Source organism: Apostichopus japonicus, chromosome 12, assembly GCF_037975245.1.
Source record: "Apostichopus japonicus isolate 1M-3 chromosome 12, ASM3797524v1, whole genome shotgun sequence".
Lineage (NCBI taxonomy): Eukaryota > Metazoa > Echinodermata > Holothuroidea > Aspidochirotida > Stichopodidae > Apostichopus > Apostichopus japonicus.
Window position 1 is genome coordinate 5853949 of NC_092572.1, and position 25527 is coordinate 5879475.

The 25527-nt window shown below is 39.7% G+C and overlaps 2 protein-coding genes and 1 long non-coding RNA gene across 19 annotated transcripts in view; 2 read left to right on the plus strand and 1 right to left on the minus strand.

The window, feature by feature from the left end:
* Positions 1-25527, plus strand: part of LOC139977545 (uncharacterized) — a 270650-nt gene that overhangs the window by 144874 nt on the left and 100249 nt on the right. The window lies entirely within an intron of this gene.
* Positions 1-25527, minus strand: part of LOC139977552 (uncharacterized) — a 94948-nt gene that overhangs the window by 28129 nt on the left and 41292 nt on the right. For 2 of the 11 annotated variants that reach the window (XM_071986948.1, XM_071986946.1), the window contains exons 6-7: positions 7033-7107; positions 1403-1492 (exon numbers count right to left, since the gene is read on the minus strand). The exons of 2 other annotated variants lie outside the window; for them this stretch is intronic. In XM_071986948.1, the coding sequence (XP_071843049.1) occupies positions 1403-1492; positions 7033-7107 (165 nt within the window). The remainder of the gene's footprint in view (positions 1-1402; positions 1493-7032; positions 7108-25527) is intronic. 7 more of the 11 variants (XM_071986955.1, XM_071986953.1, XM_071986947.1 and 4 more) reach the window with 6 other exon arrangements.
* Positions 13974-25506, plus strand: LOC139977914 (uncharacterized). Its single transcript, XR_011796739.1, has 3 exons — positions 13974-14420; positions 15159-15319; positions 24503-25506. It is a non-coding gene; the product is annotated as an uncharacterized lncRNA (long non-coding RNA).

Sequence of the window (25527 nt, forward strand, 5' to 3'; positions counted from 1 at the left end):
ACACATGGTCCTGCATGTCCATAAAGCTCAATGAAGCTATATTGTCTTACTTTTAGCATTAATGCTGAAACTGAAGAGAAAACACCCTAAGCATCAAACACTAAACTTACCAACTTTTTCAAGCATTTCTACCCATCCCAACAATCCCACACCTCCCCATCTTCAACTTGTTGCTGTGATAGATATGTTGGTTAAACTGTTCAGACTGTTTTAAGTGATATCGGCTGGAGATTTGGGACAATTAAATACAGTGAGTTATTTATTGAGGAGAAAACAGTAACTTGATTGATTCCATTCTACCAGTGATGAGTAGGGATTACCCAAATCACCCTTCCTGATCAGCTACTGTATTTGCTTTTACTATGGTTCCATACTATATTAATCATTAATAATTGTCAAATTTCAAATGTTCTTGCATGTCACAGTAATTGTTCCTTACCTTTTGGGTTATAAAGGTAAGAAATCAAAGCCTGATAAGCTGTTCATGCTGGTATTCTACTAGTTGACATTTGTTAAAATATCCAACTGATGTGCAAACATGAGTTCTTGTTTTCTTTTTAACAAATTACTACAATGCTGCCAGTAGAAGGAAAAATAACACTTTCAGACTATTCATGCTGGTATTCTACTAACTCTCTTTGAAATGTATTTAAAATGATCTGCAAACATAAGTGGCTGCCAATAGAAGAGTATTTTGCCAACCACAGTACAGTAGCTAATCAGAGTGTTCATGCTGTTATTCTACTCCTTATTTTTTTTTTTTTTCAAGCATGCATGCAGTACCATTTTATAAAAAAAAAACTCTTGGAACCTTCAATTGGTCAGAATATTTACAGAATATTGAATTATACCTACTGCAATTCCTGATGATCATTGCTTTTCAACTTCAATGTAGCATGATTTTTGTAACAATTCTTGTTTGAAAAACACAGAAATGGTAACCAATTTTGTAGTCTTGTTTTGGTCTGAGTATTTGGCTATTCCCTGGGATACTTAATCATGTAATTTTGCCCACCCTCTATATTTCTGGAAATCATTTTGAAATCCTGTGAACTCCTGTCACAAACATTTTGTGATTTTCGGGTGAACATTTGACGATGTATGTAAACCTGTACTTATTAAGTTGCAATTTTCACAAGTGATGGTACAGTATGGCATGAATGACTACAACAAGTTTCACTGCAACTGATTTGGTTGACATCAAAATATTGTCATAAGAGTAGCACATGTTTACAAAATAAACAAGTTTACATAGAGACAACTACTACTGTTTTTGCTTCAGTTTTGCTTTTCACTTTAGAGATTTCATGACAGAAAAAGAAAGAGCAAAAGAAAATGAAGAGAGAGAGAGAAGTAACATTGAACAGAAATGCCAACAAAATTATAAATTATGAATTCATACTAAATGAAAATTTGCTGCTGGATATATTTTCAAAATGTGTTTCCTTACTGCTGTCCTCAGTATGCATGGTACTGGTAGTGGCATCTGTTGCTAAAGAAATATAAAATCAATTTCATCAAGGGCTCAGAAGAACACATTTGTGGGGCATTTTCACGATATATTCTATCCACAGTTTGATCCCTGGTAAGAGATCGTGAATGTTGGGGGTGGGGGGTGGGGGATTCTGGGGAAGTTGGGGAGGCACATAGTCCTGAGTAAAACTAAGGACTATTTGTTTCTACTGGAAGCTGACACAGTAAAGTACACAAATATGCCATTTGTGTTTGGCTGCAGTTTTTAGTGTCCTTGCCAAACTTTTCTCAAAATAAGATTGTAGTTGATCAGAATATTTCATCAATTCAAGTGAAGATTAATTTATTAACTCAATTTATTAATGTATCATAAATTTAATTCTAAAAACTTAAGTGTCTAGAATCTGTTTCAAAAACTATCAGCTAACATTTTAATCACAGTTCCTGAACAGCAATGTCAGGGGTCTTGACAAGATGTTCTACAAATATACAGCATGGCCTCCAATGTGCACTGATCCACCCACTATCAAAATAAGTTAGAGCTGCATTCAAGTACTGTATGTATATCTTTAAGTATTGCAAGCTAAGAGATTTTAATCTTAATTTATAAGATTGCTTGACAACAGGGAGAGAATGGTGCACTCCGTTGAACTGTACGTTAAAGTCGGTGATTTATCAAAGAAGTTTGTTTCAATATTACTCATTGCACTGTAAGTCAACAAACCATGCAGCTCTATGGTATATGAATTACGTTTTTCAATTATAGGTAGTTAAGTTGTATGTTTAAAAAAAAAAAAAAGCAAATCATAACAAGAGACCAAGGGCACTGTGGTTCCTTGCTTGGGGTATATGACAATAAACATAATATTATCAAGCAAGATTGGGCTCAAATAGTCCTAGTAATTGTGGTCCTACATGTTCCCATAAAGTAACCAACACTAAACTGTCTGCAACACTTTTGTGATCACAAAATGTGATCGGATTTTTTATCAAAAGGCACTTTTGAGATCTAAATATGGCATCGAAAATGTAAGAAATATATGAGACCTACAAGCGTGTCAACAGATATGATAACATTGGTGACCTCAGATGACATGACCTTTAAGTTTCAAAATGTTCCACCATTCCATTCACAACTTGTCCCAAAATATCAACCATGTCACACCTTGGCATTGAGATTTAATTGCATTAAATGTCTAAAAATTAACTTTGAACTTGTATACATAACTTCACACACAAAGGTCACCCGGAGGTCAACCAATTGACATTTTTGATCGGTGAGACCTAAATAGAGCATGACTGTAAAAATTCAAACATTTTGTCTTTGCCCATTTTCTCCCTCCAAAATACTACTTTTTTAACATTAGCTGACCTTTGGTGACGTTGGATCACATCACCGTTAAGTTTGAAAATATTCCCCTATACCATTTGCAACTTGTCCAAAAAAACCAACCTTGTCACACATTAGCACTGGAAGCTATTGCATTAAATGTATGAAAATTAACTTTGACCTCATATAACTTCGCACAAGAAGGTCACACGGGGGTCAACCTTTTGACATTTATGATCAGAAGGTACCTTTAACATCTGAAAATAGCATCGAAACTGTAAAAATCCACAAAACACGAAAAGGTCACCAGAGGTCAAATTGAGGTCAAGGGTCACCCAGATGCGGGTCGACAATTGGATTACATTGAAGCAACTCCCAACCTTAACGGACAATTTGTTCTCAAGTTATCGCAAAAATACTAGTTTTTTATCATTAATTGACCTTTGTTGACCTTGTATCACATGACCGTTAAGTTTGAAAATATTCCCCTATACCACTTGCAACTACTACAAAAATATCAACCTTGTCACACCTTGGAACTGGGAGTTATTGCATTAAATGTGTGAAAATTAACTTTGACCTCATATAACTTCGCACACGAAGGTCACACGGGGGTCAACCTTTTGACATTTATGATCAGAAGGTACCTTTAACATCTGAAAATAGCATCGAAACTGTAAAAATCCACAAAACACGAAAAGGTCACCAGAGGTCAAATTGAGGTCAAGGGTCACCCAGATGCGGGTCGACAATTGGATTACATTGAAGCAACACCCAACCCTAACGGACAATTTGTTCTCAAGTTAACGCAAAAATACTAGTTTTTTATCACTAATTGACCATTGGTGACCTCGGATCACATGACCGTTAAGTTTGAAAATATTCCCCTATACCATTTGCAACTTGTCTCAAAATATCAACTGTGTAACACCTTGGCACTGGGAGTAATTACACTAAATGTGTGAAAATTAACTTTGACCTCATATAACTTAACAAAGGTCACCTTGGGTCAACTATTGACATTTTTGATTAATGAGACCTAAATAGAGCATCAAACTATACAAATTCAAATATTTTTTTCTTTGCCCATTTTCTACCCCCAAAATACTAGTTTTTGAACATTAATTGACCTTTGGTGACCTCGGATCACATGACCGTTAGGTTTGAAAATATTCCCCTATACCATTTGCACCTTTTCCAAAAATATCAACCATGTCACACCTTGGAACTGGGAGTTGTTGCATTAAATGTCTGAAAACTAACTTTGACCTCATATAACTTCGCACACGAAGGTCACACGGGTGTCAACCAATTGACATTTTTGATCGGAAGGTACCTTTGATATCCAAATCTAGCATCAAAACCAAACATTTTCTTTTTTGCTCGTTTCCTCCCAAAATAAGCACAATTTTTCTAATGTGACCTTTGACCTTGGTTTCAGATGTAGTTTAATCTCCTGATTCCAAAAAACAAAACGACAAGTCTGAACAACCATCTTAACTCCGACCGAAAAACTTTGACCCCATATAACTTCGCACATAAAGGTCACACGGGGTCAACCTATTGACATTTATGATCAGAAGGTACCTTTGACATCTAAAAATAGCATCAAAACTGTAAAAGTCCCCCAAAACACGTAAAGGTCACCAGAGGTTAAATTTAGGTCAAGGGTCACCCAGATGGGGGTCGACAATTGGATAACATTAAAGCAACTCTCAACCCAAACGGACATTTCGTTCTCAAGTTATCGCAAAAATACTAGTTTTTTATCATTAATTTACCTTTGTTGACCTTCGATCACATCACCGTTATGTTTGGAAACGATCCCTTACCCCATTCACAACTACTCCCAAAATATCAACCATGTCGGACCCTGACAATGGGAGTTATTGCTGTTTTTAATATATTGGTTTTTGGCATCTAACTGACCTTTGGTGATCTTTGCGGGAACCAAAAACAATAGGGATCTTCCTCTCACTATGGGCTATCCACCCAACAAGTTTGATCATGATACATCATTTCCTTATTGAGATATCGTGTACACAAGCCAAGCGTCACACACACACACACACACACACACACACACACACACATACACACGCCAAGTTGAACGCATAGGTTCCTTGCTTTGCAAAAAGCAAGGAACCAAAAATGATGTGAAACATTCATGAAATTAATATGTGTATGAAAAGTATTTGAGGTTTCTGTACAGTATGTACAGGTACAGAAAATGTAACAATTATTGAAAGATAATAGGAGGGATTTATAAGGAAGCAGATTTACAAACATAGAAGGACAGAAAAAGAAATGCCCAGAATATTAGGCATAATTTTTAAAGAGAGACTGTTGCTGCCAAAGGTCTGTCATGGTACAAATGTTAGCACTAGTCAATTTCTTTAAAAAGTACTGTAGATCAAAGATTCAACTTTGGGTTGGCCTGTTTATCTGTGCAGTACCTGGCTAAATTGACACCATGAAAAAAGCCAAACACTAATTTGCTATAATTTTATAGAAATTGACCCTGTTTATGGGTAGGAAATGTGTGGGTTTGCAATTCCTTGCAATGGAGACCTCTTACAGAATATTAGGGAGTGAAAAATGGTACAAACACTCCAATGTAAAGTGGGAAAAAAACCGTTTCAGTTTCCCTCAGTTAATGAAATTTGAAAAATGGCAAATGCATTTTCCTGTGATTAACAATGTACAATAGCAAATCTCCTGCATACAGAATAATGCAATTATATTTTGGTTTCTTGTTCGTTCAAACAATTAGAAGAACTGGTTCAGTTCAGTTATCCGTTTTCATGTTTACACAGATCTGCCTAATTGCACACTTTCCAACAGATTGACTTGTCCTCGTTTTTGACTTAATGTTTTTGGTACTGTAGCTATGTACATTTGCTGTCAAAGTGTTGTTAGCCTTAGAAGCTACAGTAAGTTATTGCTATTGTTTGAACTGTAATGAGACCTATATCTGAAGGTAATCAAGACATGTGCTGCAACACTACATGTCAATAAGTACTGAACTCTTGTGTGACAGAAAATGGTACATTGATTGGAAACACAACAGCTTCCCCAAATCAGCAGTTGGAAATGTGTAATCAATATTACAGTGTTGTCAATGTAGCAAAACAAAACTATAACAGGAAAATGGATATGCAAACAAAGAAGCAAGCAAGCAAGAAAAAGCAAGAAGAACAGTAAATATGTGGTGTTGTTGTTATGCTATCTGTGTTATCGTTTTAGTCTTAAAAGATGACCCAATGTTACATGCACTTCTGAAGGATCTAGCCTCTAGTCATTGATTGCCAATAGCTATTAATAATATGGGATAAACTAACCTTGGTTCATACTATTCACTTTCTTTGGTAGAGGTTGAATTTAAACACCAGTCAAACACTATTCAATTTAAACACCAGTCAAACACCCTTTAATTTAAACACCAGTCAAACATCCTTCAATTTAAACACCAGTCAAGCACCATTCAATTTAAGCACCAGTCAAACACCCTCCAATTTAAGCACCTAGTTAACCTATAGTATGTATTAATGATAACAAATCTGGAGGTAACATGTACATATGTGCTAAAGCATCAATCAAAAACATAAGAACAGCTTAGATGAACACATGAGCAAGTTTAAGGCTTTGAGAAGATAAGGGTTTCACATGAACACATGAGCAAGTTTAAGGCTTTGAGAAGAGAAGGGTTTCACATGAACACATGAGCAAGTTTAAGGCTTTGAGAAGAGAAAGGTTCTTGTATTGAACAATGAACTGTTATATAGCAAACCTCAAATGCTGGTGAGGTTGTGAAGAGCAAGCAAGCAAAACCAGCAGAGATGTTGACACAAATAAGAATAAGAGACTACAAGAATTCAAAGTTAACATGTATCATTTTTTTGCTGATATTTTTATGAACAATACTGTAAGTTCAAACATTGAATTTGTTCCTTTTTGTCCTGTATCAATATTGAATGTCAAAATTGTATAAAATTCAGCAGATTGTAAGTATGTTTCATGTCAACATGGATAAAATATGTGAGACCACCATGAGCATAGAATAACCCAGCTCTTTAAAACTAAATTATATGCAAAGAGGCATCCATATTATTTCAACAAATAGGCCATTTGGAACCCCTGTGGAGTACATAAAGATGAAACTGAGCGCTATTAAGAAACAACTTCATAGCAAGGACAGTTGGCCAAAAAGTGAACATAAGTCCACATACCCTTGGTGCTTGTAGGTTCATTGGTAGACAGGGGTGCAGTTGTTCCAATGGTTGTGGTAGGTAAGGCAGTGGTACCTGCAAGTTTTGAATTGAGATAAACATTTGCCTTGGCTTAGTTCAATGTGTTTATTGTGGCTTGAAGGAAAAGTTATTATGTTCTAAATTAATATTTAGCAGATATTGAAATTATATTGAAAATTCTTATAGATTTAGATAGTTCATACAACATGGCATCTTGGAAGAAATCAGTAGATCAATGAGCCGAGTGATAACAGTAGACTAAAAAAAATGTATAGAAACAGAATGTTAACATAATTCAACCCTATTTCTGCTATATTCAAACAACATTTTACATGCAATTTGATCAAGGTTTAATTGCAACATTATTTAACGTGGGACTGATTCAAGTCATTTGCTGTGCTTACTACATCAACTAAAATATTAGAAAAATGCAATGTTACCAATAACATCATAGAAATTTGATACTGGTTGGGCCAGAAACCATTGTAACCTTTATGAAATGAATGTCATAGTCAGTTATTACACTTTAATTGTTTGAAGTATTGTAAGTGGGAGAGAATCTATTGTAGGTGGGTGAGAATCTATTGTATGTGGGAGAGAAATCTATTGTAGGTGGGGGTAATCTGGACCTAGGCTACACCAAATATCTACAGTTACGTGGGCTCAGCATGTTGGGGGACCTCAAAGTTATTCTGAAATATTCGCTATTTATTTTTCCTTCAAACGATGATTGTGGAGGTTTTCAATGTATAAAATCTTACCACATGAATTTCACCTCATTTTGATATAATAATTATAACGATTTAATAAACTTTGAGCCACAACCGCAGGGACTATATCCAGCTTAAACCAATCTTTGCCCAGGACTGTATGTTATATCCTGGGGTACGGTATTGGTACACACAGTGCAGTACGGTACTTGAGATTAAATGCTGTAATGGATGGATGCAATTTATCATTGCAGAGGGTTCCACGATGTCATTTATAGTTATCTTTCGCCACTTTTTTAATTTTTAAGATTTTTTGTACGAAAGATTGATATTGTACGTATTGAGAGTATATTTTCTGAAGAAAACAACAGCCGAATAACGATATGAATAAATCTGTACTATTCTAATGTATGTAGTTTATAATCCTGTACTTACATCTAGCCCCCTAGATATTACATTCTTCTTGTCTGAAGTTCCAAACATGTGGTGACTTGTTGATAGTTAATAACTTTTCATTGTGAACTTTTGAACTTGAAGGGTTTCCCTAGGATGGTGTGTGGTGCTTTTTTCCAAGGTTTGTGCTTTTCTTTTTGACAGTGTATGTTAAAAAACAAAAGCCCTATTAATATAGCTTGTTATTTTGGATGTTTTTTTTATTTTTTATTACCATGTGGTGCGTGTAAGAATATGTACATGGCCTAGGCTATGCCATTGCATGTATGACACTGACAGTAATTAAAGCAGCATTTTGCGTTTTGTCTCCGTTTTCCACTTTTTTGACAAACTTCCATTGAGTTTTTGTACATCAATCACAAAACAGCCAGCTAAGATATAAGCCAAGTTTTTTCCCTGCCGCGCGTTAATCAAGGAAATTTGCAGATGATGAGAAAAGTGTCAACCGACAAATTACACACTTAATAATAATCGCATACAGTTCCCCCAACCCACTTGTTTGAAATCAACCAATCAGAGATGCAGGTTAAGTTATGAGCCGTTGCTAAAAGTAGATTCAAAATGTCGAGTTGGTAACTTGGTACAACCAGCGAGCATGATGTTGTATTACATATTGGCCAATGGCGTTCGTAGCTTTTAAATATTCATATTATGGACGAGGTTTATTTGGATCCCAACGGAAAATATCTTCGAGTAAAAAAAAGTTGAAATTTGGAAATTTTTCGACCTTTATACCACCATTTGAAGTAAGATTTGAATAGATAAGCTAGTTATGTATGTCGCTATGGTATCGTGGTATCAGTGAGGTTGAGAAAAACCATAGAAAAAGACACAAAATGCTGCTTTAAGTGCTATGAATCATATATGAAATTTTGAGGCAAATCCCGGTAGTAGTTACCATGCAGGATACATGATACCACTGGTTGAAATATATTGTAGGTGTAGGAATGCACACTAGCCAAGTTTCACTTTACATGACGAAAGTGAAAGACAAAGACTGCAAGTTTTGAATGTCAATTTGCTTTAATTGAACATGATTATTTTTAAAAAGATACTGTATAAAGAACAAATGTTTACTTCCTAATTACCATTCACATTGTGAAATAAATTTTAAAGACTTACTATGGAGACAAGTTTTTTTCGGGGGGATTTTCCATTAATTTGGCAGTTTACATACCCATAATCAATATGTGTAAAAAAAATCTTTGAAAACCTTCTATAACCCATCAAAAAACTACCACGAAAATGGACAATTTAGGTAGTCACATGACTTGTACCTCTGGAATGTCTGAAACAGAGATAGACCCAAAGGAGCCTCTGGTCACCGTGTGACGTCATCTTTGGTATATCGCGAAAATCAAACGCTGATATAGGCACTGTTTATACACAGATAGCAAACAATTTTACTGTATTTGACTTCCAATTTCGAGCGTTTGAAAAGCTGTTAGCTTAAAACAAGAACACATGAAGGTTAACAACTAGTTTTAAGATAATTTTAAGCAGAAAATTTAGTTTAATTGGTTATTTTATTTGCAAAATTTCCACACAAATGGAGGCATCGTTAACATAGCGGAGCGTCTATAGGTACCTACGGTACAATATACTGTAGAACATGCAAGCAGCTTGGCGATTCCGTAATACAATTTGATCGCAAGATACCGTAAACTGAACAGAAGAATAGACCTAAAAGATGCCTCATGCGTGATATGTCACGGAAAAATTGTTTAAGTTACTATCAACGAATTACCCAAAAACACTAAACATAATCAAACAACTACGAGGAGACGCTGGCCAGAATCGACCAGGGTAGCATATACATGACTAGGTTTCAGCTGAACATACAGTATTACTTACTCTTTTTAATATCCAAAAGTACAAACACAGAAAAAGTGTCCTGTCAATAAACCAAATTTAGCAGTGAATATCCAAATCCACATTTCTCGTTCAATCCTGGGCGAAATACTACCATGACTCTGTGTAATTCCATAGAATTAAGTCTAGTTGAAACAGGCCTTGACCAGTAACATCCCACAATCACAAGACAGTCACTAACTAAATAAAACATCCGATCGCTATATACAGTAGTACCGTTTTATTCCACTCCTTGGACAATGCAGATGCCGGAACAAACATTTTGGACAATATAACACATGTATCACGAACTTTTGATACTGGAATACAACAAATGAAATGGATAAATGCGATGAAATCCTAACATGACTATTTACACATGCTGTGAGCCAACCCCGGCAGGAGTTGTAAATCACTACATGTACTAACAATGCTACCCTAGGCACGGTCTATACAGGGTCTACATAGGGTCATCTCAAACAGTAAATAGTATACTGTCAATTTCATGATATAATGTTACATGTAAGGACGTCCAGGGCGTGTTTACGAGGAGACTTGAAAGGTCAATTTCACATTACCCCTGTAGCTATGTCTGCTGCAGCTGTCAAAAGTTAGTTATGCAGAAAGAGACATTTGCAAGTATACTACTTTACAAACTAAAAGTATTGTTGTGAGTGCGGTATACCAAAGATGACGTCAATATGGTCACCTGATGTCTTAGGGATGTTAAATAGGCTTCCTAAAAAGCTGACTTTTCTTCCCATTTTTTAGGGATGCACCGGATCCAAATTTTTGGATCCGGCCAGAACCGGATTTTGCCGGATAGTACATGAAATCCGGCCGGATAAAATCCGGCCGGAACCGGATTTTTCATTTCACAGAAGAAAATCATTAATAAGAAGTAGAAGTATGAAACAAGGAGCAAATCTTAGGTGAGGTATACGCATATAATAAAGAAGGTAAAATTAAGACCCCATTTATGAGATTAATGTCTTGAAGTGATGTAATCTACATTCTTTATTAAAATAGCTACAATATAATTGTTGACAAGCTTGATATAGTACAGTATGTAAATTTGTTTGCTGGAAAAATACTGCATACTACCTATGAAGTTTGTTTTAAAACGGGAAGCTACATTTCACAAATCTCCTGCTTTATACTGAACAAAAAGATTATTTAATTGTTGTAATAACACTACTATCTGGATTTAGAATTGTCTTTTGTTATTCATTATTTGATAACAAATTTTTACACTGCAATATTATCTGTAAAATAAAAAAATAAAAGCATTGTATCTTTCCAGAAGTGGAAGAAACTTCTTATTTATCTTTTATCTATCATTTAAAATGGAATTGAATGTTCATTAGAACACTTAATGATTTAGTTTTTTTATTAATTTTTGGAAATAGCTAACATTGATTTAAGTTATAACCAACACCTTTTTAAGGAATAATTCAGGCTAGATTTTGAAAAAGATCCGGCCAGATTTTGAAAAAGATCCGGCCGGATTTAAAAAAATATCCGGCCGGAACCGGATAATTCCTCACTATCCTTCCGGATAGTCCGGCCGGACCGGATATCCGGTGCATCCCTACCATTTTTCACGTATTTAACATCCGAAATTGGTAAAGTTAATTACAGCAATAATAATTGGAGTGAGCTAAGGATTACATGTATGCAAAATGGTGGGTATCTATGTTCATTGAAAAGTCTCCATAGTTGGCCTTTAAGTTCTAATGTTAAATTAGCTTGGAATAACCTCGGTTGGTTTGTGTAGTTGCAAGGATATGGCAACCATATTGAAGAACTTCAGCGGAGAAAGTTTGAACTATATTAAAGGTGCACATCAAAGGAATTTCATGACAGGTATACAATTAAGCCATGGCCATTATATGCAGACACTCAATCTCTAACTAAATTATCTGGTCAATAAGCTGGCAGAGAACTTTTAATTCTTTTATTTTTTAGTCCTGGCTTTCTCTTTAAAATGGTTTCTGTATTACTGTAATTGGGATTCACAGGACTCTCAGTCAGTTGTTTCAAACACCATCAGTGCTAGACAATTTTTTCTCAGGCAAACTTGTGTCAGATAAGTTGCAACAATAGACCAGAAATCCCAGCAACTATTTGAATCGGGATTATCAACTATGTGCAGTTCACAATGATTTCTTGTAAAGTAAGCTCTTACTCGTTGGAACATTTCACTGCCCACCATGCTTTGAAATAGAAACAAAATGTCAGTAGCTTACTTGTGAGCATGTATTACGGTAAAAAACATTTCCCTTTACTTGCGAAACTCTTTGTAACTCTTTGGACAAGCACCAACAGAGGGCTGCAAAAATATTGTTCGGTATATGAACTTAATTAATCCACTTCATACTGTATTTCTTGTTTTCAAACATTTGTAATAATGTTCTCCACGTAGTAGTTGACCTAACAAACCTTTGGTATAGGCTGCTTCTTGTGTATTGTGTATATGTTAGGCTACAGCCTTCAATGTGATTGCATATATACAGTAGTGGATATACGCAGGGAGTTGTTCTATAACAACTCCCTGATATAAGCCCAGATAAATCATGGAGGTAAAAGGTTTTACCTACATGGATAAAATGAAGCTTTTCAATAGACGAAAATTACGATCAATTCAAAAAAACTATGTATGAGAAAACAATAAACACAAAGGTTTTCAGTCCCAGTCTTAACAACCGAGCTGGAAAAGGGTTGTAAACTAAAATACAGTAGTGTAATAAGTGTGAGTGTAGTAGAAGGTGGTGTAAGTACAGTCTAGGCCTACTGTAAAGACAGTATACCAGGGCAAGAACCTTGACTACACCTTGCAGCAAACAATATACTGTAGATTAATTGTAACCTTGGTCTAGAATACAGTTTGTATTGTGATAGTACAGTAATGTTGTCCATTTTCAGCCCTTTAGTGTTATTTTTTTTTTAAATTTTTCGAAATAAAAACTGTGGAAGTAATGATTTTCACAATGACTTTTTACTTTATAATAATATCATCATAAAAATAGGTCAACTATTTTTATTGAGGAACTATATATAAAATCATATAATTGCAAGTTTGTGCCAAGAAATTTACAAAGACCTACATGTGTCTGAATATTTTTAACAGATAAACCAGATTTTAAATGTTCCTCTTGGATATCTAATATATGTCTGATAGGCCAGACGAGAGGGGATGGGAGATAAAGCCCAGGACAAGGGCCAGATTTGGGTCCCAGGAAACTGGCAAAGGCAATGAAAATTGGGAAACAGCTTTGTTATGAATGCAGGATTCTGCATCCAGAATGCAATGGTTTAGCCAGGGACACAAAATCTTCAAATAGCTTGTGTCTTGTGGACACAACTTTTTTTTATGAGAGAATCAAACCCCAAGTACACACACTCACAACAAGGCCTATAGATGCAAAATATAACAAAACAGATTTTTGAATGAACATCTTTCTTTTCAAAAAAAAACCACAACCACAATTTCTTCCAATCCTACTAATGATTGAATTTGTTTGAAAAACAAATAAAATCATAACAATCAACCCAAGGTACAGGGTTAACAACATTTCCATTACCAATATTTTCATGCTAAAAATAGTCAATGGTGCTTGTACACATTTCCAGGGATTTGATTGGCTAATACTGTAGCACCATACCCATTGTCTGCAGACATTCTTGCAAAGTTCCGTAGTGCTCAATGAACACAAAGTTTGCAACTATTGTAACATTACTTTACCCTTCTGTAGGGATACCAACGTTTGTGGTATAGGCTATCATATGTGTACACTCAAATATCTCGTTGTCACATACAGTACTACGTTTGACAACAAGCACTACTGTTAGGAAGAGGCTTGAATTGTTACTGAGACTATCATTTTCCATCTTATGTCCCGTATGTTTGTTCTCTCGGTATTGAGAGTTGCTTAAAGCAGCATTTTGCGTTGATTCTCGAGATTTTCCAATACTATATACTATATCCGGTACTATACCAATGACGTAAACTAAGCTAACTGTAAAGTTTCAAATCAGACTATTCCCGAAAAGTGCAAAAATATGACATTTCTGGTTTTCGTATTTTGAATCTTTGACTTTGATAGACTCCTCCCACATAAAGGAACCTTGTGAATATGTATAACGGAAAAGGTACTTTGAATAGCAAGGTAGACAGTAAACAAAAATCAGCTGAGGAGATGTACGTATTGCGCGAAGGGACACTTACGGCATATCTCATTGCATACTATGCCCTAAAAACCCAAGAAAATTTGTCGCTCCGCGAAAATAAAACCAGCTTTGTAGCAAGGATACATATGAGAGAAAGTCATTGAACCAGCAAGAACTCGATCGGTACGTAACATTCTCTAGAACGATATTGTATCACTCTACTCGGTGTTACATAGGCTAGTTACTGTAGTACAATCAGACCTATTAGTGTGTGACTTACACTGGTTAGGCCTGAATAACGTTGTGTACACGCTTTGAATTTTGCACTAAAAGCAATGTAGCTACGAGTGTATCGCAATGAGGGCCTTTTTTTCCGGATCTCTTGAAAACGTTAGCTTCCTCCTCTTACAACATGGGAGAAAATAACGTTTTTCAGGAGATGAAAGTAACGTTTCTCATAAGGGAATGCAATAAGGCATACTGGCTAGGCCATGTGGAGATTTAAGTAGTGCTTTGTAGCAAGTCCTTGCAAAACTGTAGTAATTGCAATTGATGATTTAGGCGATTTTTATGATTATGTGTGAGTGTAGTAAGTAACCTTTTTTTTAAGTTTCATTCAACAAGCATATTAGTCTCCTAACCTGAATGCGATACTTTACTACCTTGGTGTAGGGGAGGAAAGTAACATATTTAGTAGAGGAAACTAAAATTTTCAGGGGAGGAACTAACGGGTCGGGAAACTGAAACCTAGGGCAACATGTAATGTCTGCTGTTCTATAAATTTTATAGTAAAGTGTACAACCTTTCCATGAAAGTGATAAATAGCATCTAGTCATATGTCATCAGTAAATGAGAGCAATACATTTTAGCAGCGGATCCAAAGACATGTTTATAATTTGAAACCTTTTGCTACCTTCTTAGCAACCATCTGGTGATGAAACACCAAGGAGGGCTGGCAGAAGTAGAGGACGGAGAGGTTAGCTCCTGGGTAACACCAGACAACGGGACAACCCCGGCTAACAGCAGCTGCAGCTAGGAGGCAGGTAGAAGAACGCCAACAGGAGTGAATGGGAAATATAAGGGTACGTTTCAATATGCAAAATTGTGGGATCTGCAAAGTAACAGCTGGTAATTTTTTAAACAGTTAAAGTCAGTGTAATAACAGAATGGCTTGCTCAATTAAAGAATACTAGCAACATAAGTAGCTGGCTAGATTGTCATACTGAAAATAGTTATTTTTAAGTGACATCAATTTTCAAAGGGTTATATTTGCTAATCCTTTTTGGAAGCAAAATACTGTTTGTCTGAAAGCAAGTTTTGAAAACCAGAGCACTTCGCAGTACTCGGTGTAGTTGTCAAACAATGTATTTTATGTCTATCTTCTTATATCACATGTATATTAAACACCCAAAGCAACACAATCAAAGTGCTGTCTATCATCAAAAGCAATGATATTGTAACGATTATTCTTTCCAAGGTAGCGTAGGTCGTCAGCTCGGGATCCTTGGCCGTAGATGTTGTATTTTGATAGGCCACGAATAACACAGTTAATGAAGAAGACGAGCGACACGACAGAAGACACAACACGTATTTTAACGTTCTGGAAATCTCTTATCAGCCTTCTGAGTACAGAGCTACAGTCGACTGTATCAAAAGCAAACGATATAAAAAAACCTCGAACTAACACAACTACAAATTAACATCTAACCAACGAAACAACCTACTCCTAAAAACAACATAACCTCACTACTCAAACTACAACTGTGTACTACTCAAACTACAACTCTGTACTGAACGACGTGCACATCGTTCCTCCTTATAACTATGCCCCGAACAATAGGTTGGAATGCATGGGGCATTCATGTAAACTGCTAAACCCTATTGATAGGATATACATGTAAATTCGTTACTATTCAAAAGAGATTACCCCACAGCTCCCATTCAGATGCATAGTGATAAGAGAGCATACAATGGCGCCTGTCACCATGGAGAGAAAACAACCGCCGCCACGAATGCAACACTAGGCTACACCTGGCGGAAGTTCCTCCCCATGGGGACAAAGCCTAATATAGTGATCCACGTGCGTACAGCCGGCTCGGGTGTCTCAAAACAAAGCCCCAGCGTTACCAAACGCTCACACGCTCCCGCACGACACGACACGGTCGGCCAGCGTTACACTCTCCTCAACTTGCTTCCACCATATGACCCCATATGATCGCAGACACCAACAATGATAAAAACAGCTGTGCACAAATGGATCTCCATTCCTAACGACTATATGCACACTTTGAACCTCACATACATTGACTACACAAAACTAAACGTAAATCGGATCAGTGCTTTCTGTCCGAAAATAATAATTACTAAGTTCGTGTACAGTTCAAATAAAAAGTCCAATATAGTTCTCTCTCGGCGTCACTGTGTCCTCTACAGGCCTTCGGTATGTCGCTGTGTCTCCCTCTGCAGGAAATTCTCCCAACCAGCCGGGTTGTTCACAGGCATCCTCGGGGGGTGTGCCGCTCCAGGAGGTACTATACCACCATACGCCGGGTAGGGGGGCATAGACGGGCGGCACATAACACTGCCGATAAGGACCCCCGTATGTCTGTAAATCTCGAACCGGGCAGCTGTAGGTATGGGTAACCTCGGTCCGCGAGAGAGCATTTCCCTCACTGTCGAAACCAAAGGAAACATTCCTCAGTGACCACCGTTCACGGAAGTCCAAGCCGGTGGTCTCCTCGGTCTGCGTGGGGGTAGAGGTTGGGCCCTCTTCGCGAACTACGAACAGTGTCGCAGCTCTTCGCAGTCGATAGAGCTGTTCTCGTACCCTGATAACTTCCCCTTTGTCCAGCTGGAGGTTGCCTTGGATCTGCTCCTCAGTTTGGACCTCCCGGTTCGTTCTCCCAGTTAATTCCAAGGCTAGATCCTCTGCCGAGTCCACGTTGATGTCCAAGATGTCGACAGCCGGTGGGTGTCGACTGCTGCAGGGTAGATCCGGTCGGTGTACCCTTCGGGAGCAATGTGCCGATTGGACATTCTCCTTAGCAGCTTCTCTGCACGTTAGCAGCTTCTCTGCACGTAATGTCGTCGGCGTACATCTTCCCGGAAGAATCCGGCGCCGCAATTGGAGCACTTCTCCGTCTTTTCATGGCCCGTCGAAGGGCAACTCGTTGCTAAATGCCTCTTCAAAAACCGCTCCCGCACGAAGGTCTTCTTACATGGGTTGCACTTGAACATCTTTACTTGTAGGCTAGTTTAAAACTATGTGTGAGATGTGCTTCTCTCCCAAATATTTATACGGTTTTCAAGTCATTCACGAATTATCCACTCCTATTCAATCTTCAATTTTCCTTTCCGCAATTCAGAACAATCGGCATCCGCGGTCTCCTCTCACTTATACGGGCCATACACTCCATAGCCTAAGCGGGCATTGTCTCAGTATAATCCGCTTAAAGGAGGGATACGGGACCGGAAATTTCTAATCCGCTGCTTCCACAATGCAACGTCAAGCCCCAATAAAGCTCTTTTACATGATCTCCTTCGGAATGTTGATTGCCACTAATTAACACAGATCGGAGACGTGGAACCGTTTTGCCGCTTCTTAAAATTTTCTCGCTCGTTGTTTCCTCGGACGCAGATTATATTTCCCAACAGGTTCCTTGTCTACGCCCCCATTTGTAGAAGTCTGTACACAATCCGCCCCGGGGCTTTCTTGATCGGGGTGATCCGATGGCCCTGGTTCGGGTTGCAGCCGCCTGTTATTCTTCGTTATGTTCTCCGGGATAATTGGAGTACGGATTTCTGTTTCCGTCACATCTCGCGGTTTTGTTGATTCCTTCAACTCCCACCAGGACTTATCGTGAGTCGCCAAGAACGGCTTCAGTCTGTCAGAATGAACTATTTTGGGTATCGTCTTCGCTGATTTCTGAATGCGGTAAGTCACTTCTGTCAATTTCTTGGTAACTACATATGGGCCATCCCAAATAGGCCGCAATTTGGGGTTGAGTCCAACTCCTCACGGGTGCATGTAACCAAACGGAATCCCCTTCCGCATAGGAGGTCCATTGTTTACTAGCTCTGTCGTAGTGTTTCTTCTGCCGCTCGCTCGCTTTACCAAGGTGTGTACGGACTGCTTCATAAGCTAATCTCATCTTCTCTCTCAACTGAGCAGCATACTCTAGGTGCCTGTTCTGTCTTGCATCGAATATTTCAACAGATTCCTCAATGGGTGGTAAACCAACGATAATGTCCAAAGGCATTGTAGTTTCTCTGCCCAACATTAGCAAATTGGGTGTACTCTTGGTGGAGTCGTGCTGGGTGGAGCGGTACGCCATGGTTATGAAAGGAAGATGGCAATCCCAATCCTTCTGGTTATCAGCAACATAGTTAGTCAACATGCATTCCATGGTACGGTTGAACCGTTCGATCATCCCATCTGCCTGAGGATGGAATGGCGTTGTACGAGTCTTCCGAATACCCAGCTCCTTGCAGAGACACTGGAAAAGTCGCGACTCAAAATCCCGACCCTGATCAGTCAAAATCTCTCGGGGGGTACCAAATCGGCAAATGAATTCCTCCACCAAGGTGTCCGAAACGACTTCTGCGGTATGATTTGGTATAGCGTATGCCTCAGTCCATTTACTAAAATAGTCTCCCACAACCATGATGAATCGGTTACCCCGATGTGTTACTGGAAACGGCCCCACTATGTCTATGGCGATTCTCTCTAATGGCATTCCAACTTGGTATCGCTGCATCGGTGCACGTCCTTTTCTGTTGGGTTTCTTACGTGAGCCACACTTCTCGCATGTAATGCAGTGGTTACAAATGTCTTTCTTCATCCCCCGCCAATATACAGGGCGTTGTTTGGCTCTACTCCATGTTTTTGCAAATCCCAGGTGACCTGCAGTCCTTGCATCATGGAGGTGCATCATGACCTGTTTACGCAGACTCCGTGGAATCAACAATTTGAAGCTCGCGGTCTCCCCTTTAACATCTTCCCACCTTAGATATAACGCCCCTCGCCGGACGCGTAATTGCTGAATTCGGGCCAACAGGAATTTCAGGTCAGCACTTTTACATGCAATATCATCCCATGATAAAGGAGCATCATTTTTCTTCAGAAAGTCTATAAAATGGCGTAATTCTTCATCTTTCATCTGTTCATCTCTGATGTTGTCGATATCCAGCCCGTCCATCTCGATTGGGGGATGAACCACATCAGACGACTCGATAACCGATGATACTCTCTCATGCTTCCCTGTTGATCGTGGTTCTGCTGTGAGAAACAAACCCGGCTCTGGAGTAGTAGGCTGTGCAGTCACTGTCTCACTCTGAAAGTCATCACTGAGACCACACTGCTTACATGGGACTCTAGATAGCGCATCGGCATTTTTGTGTTTGGTCCCTGCACGGTGTTGGATATCGAAATCGAAAACTGCCAAGCTTTCCACCCATCGGGCTACCTGTCCTTCTGGTTCCCTAAAAGAGAACAACCACCGGAGACTTCCATGATCTGTTCGAAGGAGGAACTTCCTGCCCAGCAAATAATGCTTGAAATACTTGATAAAATATACAACGGCCAGGAGCTCCTTTCTCGTCGTGCAGTAGTTACGCTCCCGTTTTGTTAGCAACCGGCTCCCATAAGCTATCACTAATTCCTGGCCATTCTGCCTCTGGGACAATACAGCTGCAATTCCATATTGACTGGCGTCAGTGTCCAAAATGAAAGGATCCTCTTTCGTCGGGTAGGCAAGTATCGGTGCCGTAGTAAGCCTGCTCTTCAAGACTGCAAACGCCTCCGCACATTCGGTGGTCCAGGCGAATGTCTTCCCTTTCTGGGTAAGGGCATGGAGTGGTCGTGCAATTTTGGCAAAGTCTTTAATAAATCTTCGATAGTACGTTGCTAAGCCCAGAAAACTTCGCACATCTCTAAGTTGAGTTGGTTGTGGCCAATTGACTACTGCTGCCACCTTCTCATGATTGGGGCCAATACCATCTCCAGATATGATATGACCGAGGAACTCAACTCTCTTCTGTAGAAGACAACATTTCTTCGGCTTCAACGTCAAATTAGCCACTTGCAGTCGTTCGAACACAGCCCTCAGACGGTCAAGGTGCTCTTCGAAGGATGTCCCATGTACGATGACGTCATCCAAATATAGTACAGCGACTTCCCATTGTAGACCGGAAAGCACCTTTTCCATTTACCGTTGGAATGTAGCGGGTGCGTTACATAACCCGAACGGCATCACAGTAAATTCATATAGCCCACTTCGAGTTACGAAAGCCGTCTTTTCTTGATCTTTCTCATCAACTTCCACTTGCCAATATCCGCTAGCTAGGTCGAGTGTGGAAAACCAGACGGAACCTCCAAGAGATTCGAGACTGTCCTCAATCCGAGGGATGGGGTATGCGTCTTTAACAGTGGCTTCGTTGAGTTTCCGGTAGATCACACAGAACCTAGTACTACCGTCCTTTTTAGTTAATAGCACGATCGGTGAGGCCCATGGACTTTGCGAAGGTTTAATCACACCGCTCTTGAGCATCTTGTCAACTTCCCGATTCGTTTCAGACATCTTGTGGATAGGTACTCTCCTTGGACGTTGTTTAATAGGAGGATGATTCCCCGTGTCGATCGTGTGCCTAACAACGTTAGTCCTTCCGAGTAGTCCGTCATCTGCTTCGAAAAGATCTTTGAACTCTTCGAGCAAATCCTCTGCCTGGCTCCGTTGGGCATCAGACAGAGTTCCGCTCATTTCCTTGGAGAGTTCTCTGATCGGTTCCGGTAACACCCGTTCTCCTTTGTTGACAGGACCCTTAGACGAGTCTCTCATCTCTCGTAGCACTGTAATCGAATCAAAGTCAATATCCCCCGTAATAAATGGTTGCGCTACATCTCCCTTGATGAGAAACTCGACAGTGGCCGGTTGGGAGTCTTTATACAAAGTAACATCGCTCTCCGTCGGGTTGAATACGCGTAAAGGTACACAACCTTTCGAAGCATCGACTAATGCATGAGCCACAACTATGTCGTGCGAATCGAGAAACCTTGGCAAAGGTTCCACTAAGCCTGTTTGGAGCATCTCTCCTTCATCCATATGTAGTCCTCTCCCTTTCCGCACTATCTTCGTTTGGACCAGCGCTTCGTTTCCAGATGGCACAATGGTCGTTTCCGTGACCACTAACCTGTAGATAGCCGCCTTTTTCTTCCTTGGAACCATCTGGACCTCGGTCTGGTCAATGTTGAAAATCCCATGTTTCCAATCCAATTTACATCCGTATCCTATTAAAAAATCTAGTCCAAGGATGGCATCAACTCCAATATCCACAATATGCACTTTATGGTCAATCACCTTGTCACCAATTTTCAACCCGACAATGATTGTTCCTCTATCCTCTATTTTCGTGCAATTGTCGGCAAGCCAGACATGTTGATTTTCTCTCCTCAACTTGGTGCGTATCTCGTGTGGAAGTGTATCGAAAAATGTCTTTGAAAGGACCGTAATAGTAGCCCCTGTGTCCACAAGAAATTGAGCAGAACTGTAACGGACTTCAATTGGTACATACATGCCAGACGAATCCATATTAAAAGCCTGACTGATAACTGTTGGATGCTGCTCCAAGCTAGTAGACCCAGGTGGATGAACCTCATAAGCCGAGTCGGGGCCTAACTTCTCGACTCGCTTTCGTTTCCCTGATTTGCAGTATTCCCTCTTCGCGGGTACGGACAACGGTCACGAAAATGGCCGATCTCCCCACAATTCCAGCACCCCTGTCTATCCCGTCTCGACCTCCTCTGACTCTGGCGTGCCTCCCTCTCGAGTACGTAATTTTTCCATGTTTGGAGCTCCTGTATGTGTTCCTGAATGTCCTTTAGTGCCTGACTGAGCTGTTGCATATCACTTGATGTTTCGTTCACAGCGGGACTTTCGATTGCATCCTGAACTTGGCGAAGATTACAGCCCTGCCTTCGGTTGTGCATTTGAGCACGCTGGAATGATTCATTTTCCGCAGCCACAGTAATGGCTTCGGCCAGGCTCCTTGGTTTTGCCATAAAAATTGCTCTTTGCAAATCAATATCACCAAGTGCGTTACGAAAATGTTCTGTAGCAATATCATCTTTAGCCGCACTATCAAGAAACGGATATGCCCTGTTGACCAATCTTCTCATGGCTTGGGCGAGCTGCTGCACAGATTCGTTTTTTTTGTCTGGTCCTCATCGTCAGTTGGGCTCGGTAAAGGGGGCTCTGGTGTGAGTGTCCAAACCGACGTTGCAGGGTCGAAACAATTTCGGAAAAATCAGACTTTCTTTCCGATGGAATCTCGGTCAAAATTTCCAGAGCGTCTCCCTTGAGACTCGCTCTTAGGAAAGAGGCCTTGGCCGCATGTGACCAATCGTTTATTTCAGCCACACTCTCGAAATGAGACAAATAGTCCTCCCATACCTGGCTGCCATCAAATTTCTCCGGGAGCATCAATGGTTTCTGTGTACGATACTGTACCCCGGAGTGTGGGGGATATCTATCAGAGTTTCGAAGAATTCGTTCCGACCTTGTACGTTCAGGACCTGGGGTATTTTGTCTGCGCTGCCCTCGGTCGAGTGATGGCTGGTTCTCGCTTCTCCTCGTGTCTTCTTCCTGATTTTCACAGCGAAATCTCCCAGGATTAGCAGGCTGGCTCACATCCGGTTGGTGTTGCGCCTGCCCAGTGGAATCAACACCCCACTGGTACTCATGGAACTTCGGTGTAGACTCAAACGGGAAGTTCTTGCCTGTCTCGCCACCCTGGGAATCGTAACGAACATATGGCTTCTGTAAACAAGGTTGCTGAGCTTCGTTAGATGTTGTCCGTTCCGGCAACATATGACTGAGAGCCGGTCGGTCTCGGTCACGATGCCCGGAACCTGGCATCGAATGTGTATCAACAACATTCGAGTTCTCCTTGGAAGACCGTCTATATCGCGGAGTTGTTTGGTGTAATCGTTGGGTACTGAATACGGGCTGTGACTCCACATCATATATGTCCTCAAGAAACTGCCGTCCGTTCTCAGCACTCCCCGCTAGCATAGTATCTGTCCTCTTGTTATCTCTGTGATGACCCGTCATCTCTGAGTTATTACCGAGCATGGGTTCCGAACCGGAATGAGACTCTCTATCCCGATAAACATACAGATGATCCCGACGAAACCCCTCATCTTTATCGGAGTGGAAACCACGTGGAGGCTGTGTACCCCTCAGATTCCTGTCTTCTTTCGGTATCCCAGGGGGTAATGGAAAGTTCAAATAACTTGATTCGTGAGAATCAGAGACACGTACCCCTGTTTCCGTAAGGCGCTCTCGAATATCTGGCAGAAGTTTCTCACACTCCTTCTTCAAGTATTCTATCCGTCGTGCAATTCCATCTCCACCAGTCGGTAAATTCGTAGCTCCAGCTTCTGCCATGACGCTCACCCTCTTCGTGTTTATTTATCCCACCGCTGCCACCACTGTAACGATTATTCTTTCCAAGGTAGCGTAGGTCGTCAGCTCGGGATCCTTGGCCGTAGATGTTGTATTTTGATAGGCCACGAATAACACAGTTAATGAAGAAGACGAGCGACACGACAGAAGACACAACACGTATTTTAACGTTCTGGAAATCTCTTATCAGCCTTCTGAGTACAGAGCTACAGTCGACTGTATCAAAAGCAAACGATATAAAAAAACCTCGAACTAACACAACTACAAATTAACATCTAACCAACGAAACAACCTACTCCTAAAAACAACATAACCTCACTACTCAAACTACAACTGTGTACTACTCAAACTACAACTCTGTACTGAACGACGTGCACATCGTTCCTCCTTATAACTATGCCCCGAACAATAGGTTGGAATGCATGGGGCATTCATGTAAACTGCTAAACCCTATTGATAGGATATACATGTAAATTCGTTACTATTCAAAAGAGATTACCCCACAGCTCCCATTCAGATGCATAGTGATAAGAGAGCATACAATGGCGCCTGTCACCATGGAGAGAAAACAACCGCCGCCACGAATGCAACACTAGGCTACACCTGGCGGAAGTTCCTCCCCATGGGGACAAAGCCTAATATAGTGATCCACGTGCGTACAGCCGGCTCGGGTGTCTCAAAACAAAGCCCCAGCATACCAAACGCTCACACGCTCCCGCACGACACGACACGGTCGGCCAGCGTTACAATATTATTACTTTAGCAAAATAAATGATACTCTTTTTTCTTCACTTTTCTTCTTAGGCAATGGTTGGTAATTTAGATGTTCAACAGCCTCGACAACTGGTAATGCAACTGCTTGAAACCCATCCTGCACTCTTTTTGGATATATGTACACACAACATCTCAAGAAGTAAAAGTTGCTTGAATTCAAACTTGGTATATAGGTAGTCTTTGAAGAGTAGATGATTCTTATTGTTTTGCATCAAGTTTAAAGGTCATTTGAGGTCAACATTTGAAATCTGTGTAAAAACAGTATCTCAAGAAGTGCTAGTTGGTTTGACATCCAACTTGCTATGTAGATAGCGCTTGATAAGTAGATGAACCCTATTATTTTTCATGGAGGTTAACGGTCATTATAGGTCAAGAGATGTTCAACTCTTGAAAACTTATATACAATATCAAGAAGTGAAAGTTGGGTGAACTTCAAACTAGCTATATTGGTGGCCCTTGGTGAGAAGGTAAAACATTTTGTTAACCATGAAGGTCATTTTGAGGACAATAGTTCATATCCCAAGAAGTGAAATTTGGTTTCATGGCAAATGTTGATAACACTCGGTGGGTAGATAATCCCATTGTTATGCTTATGGCCATTAGTGTTAATGCCATATCTCAAGAAGAGGAGTTGGTTAACTGTTACATATGTAGCCCCTGGAGAGTAATTGATTGCTATTGTTTTCCATAGGTCAAAATGAACTTGGGTCAAAGATATTCTCTATTTCCTTGACTTAATCATTCACTTGTATTCAGTTCTTTATTTCTTGATCAGTTGTATTCCTTGCCAAATATAGACTTGTTTTCACTATCATCTAAGATTATAGACATGTTATTAGTATTACATTTTCTTTTTGTGAAAGACGTGATCACGGTTTTTCTCTATTTGTCTGTGTTCCTTAACTTTACCATTCAGGGCTTTGAATAAACACACAGTTTCTTTCACTGCTGTTCTTACTTCAATCTGAAAAATCTTCCAATTTAATGTGCTAATTTATTCTGAAACATGGACATTAATAAGCTTCAATACACATAACAAGTTAAATAAGTGTTCA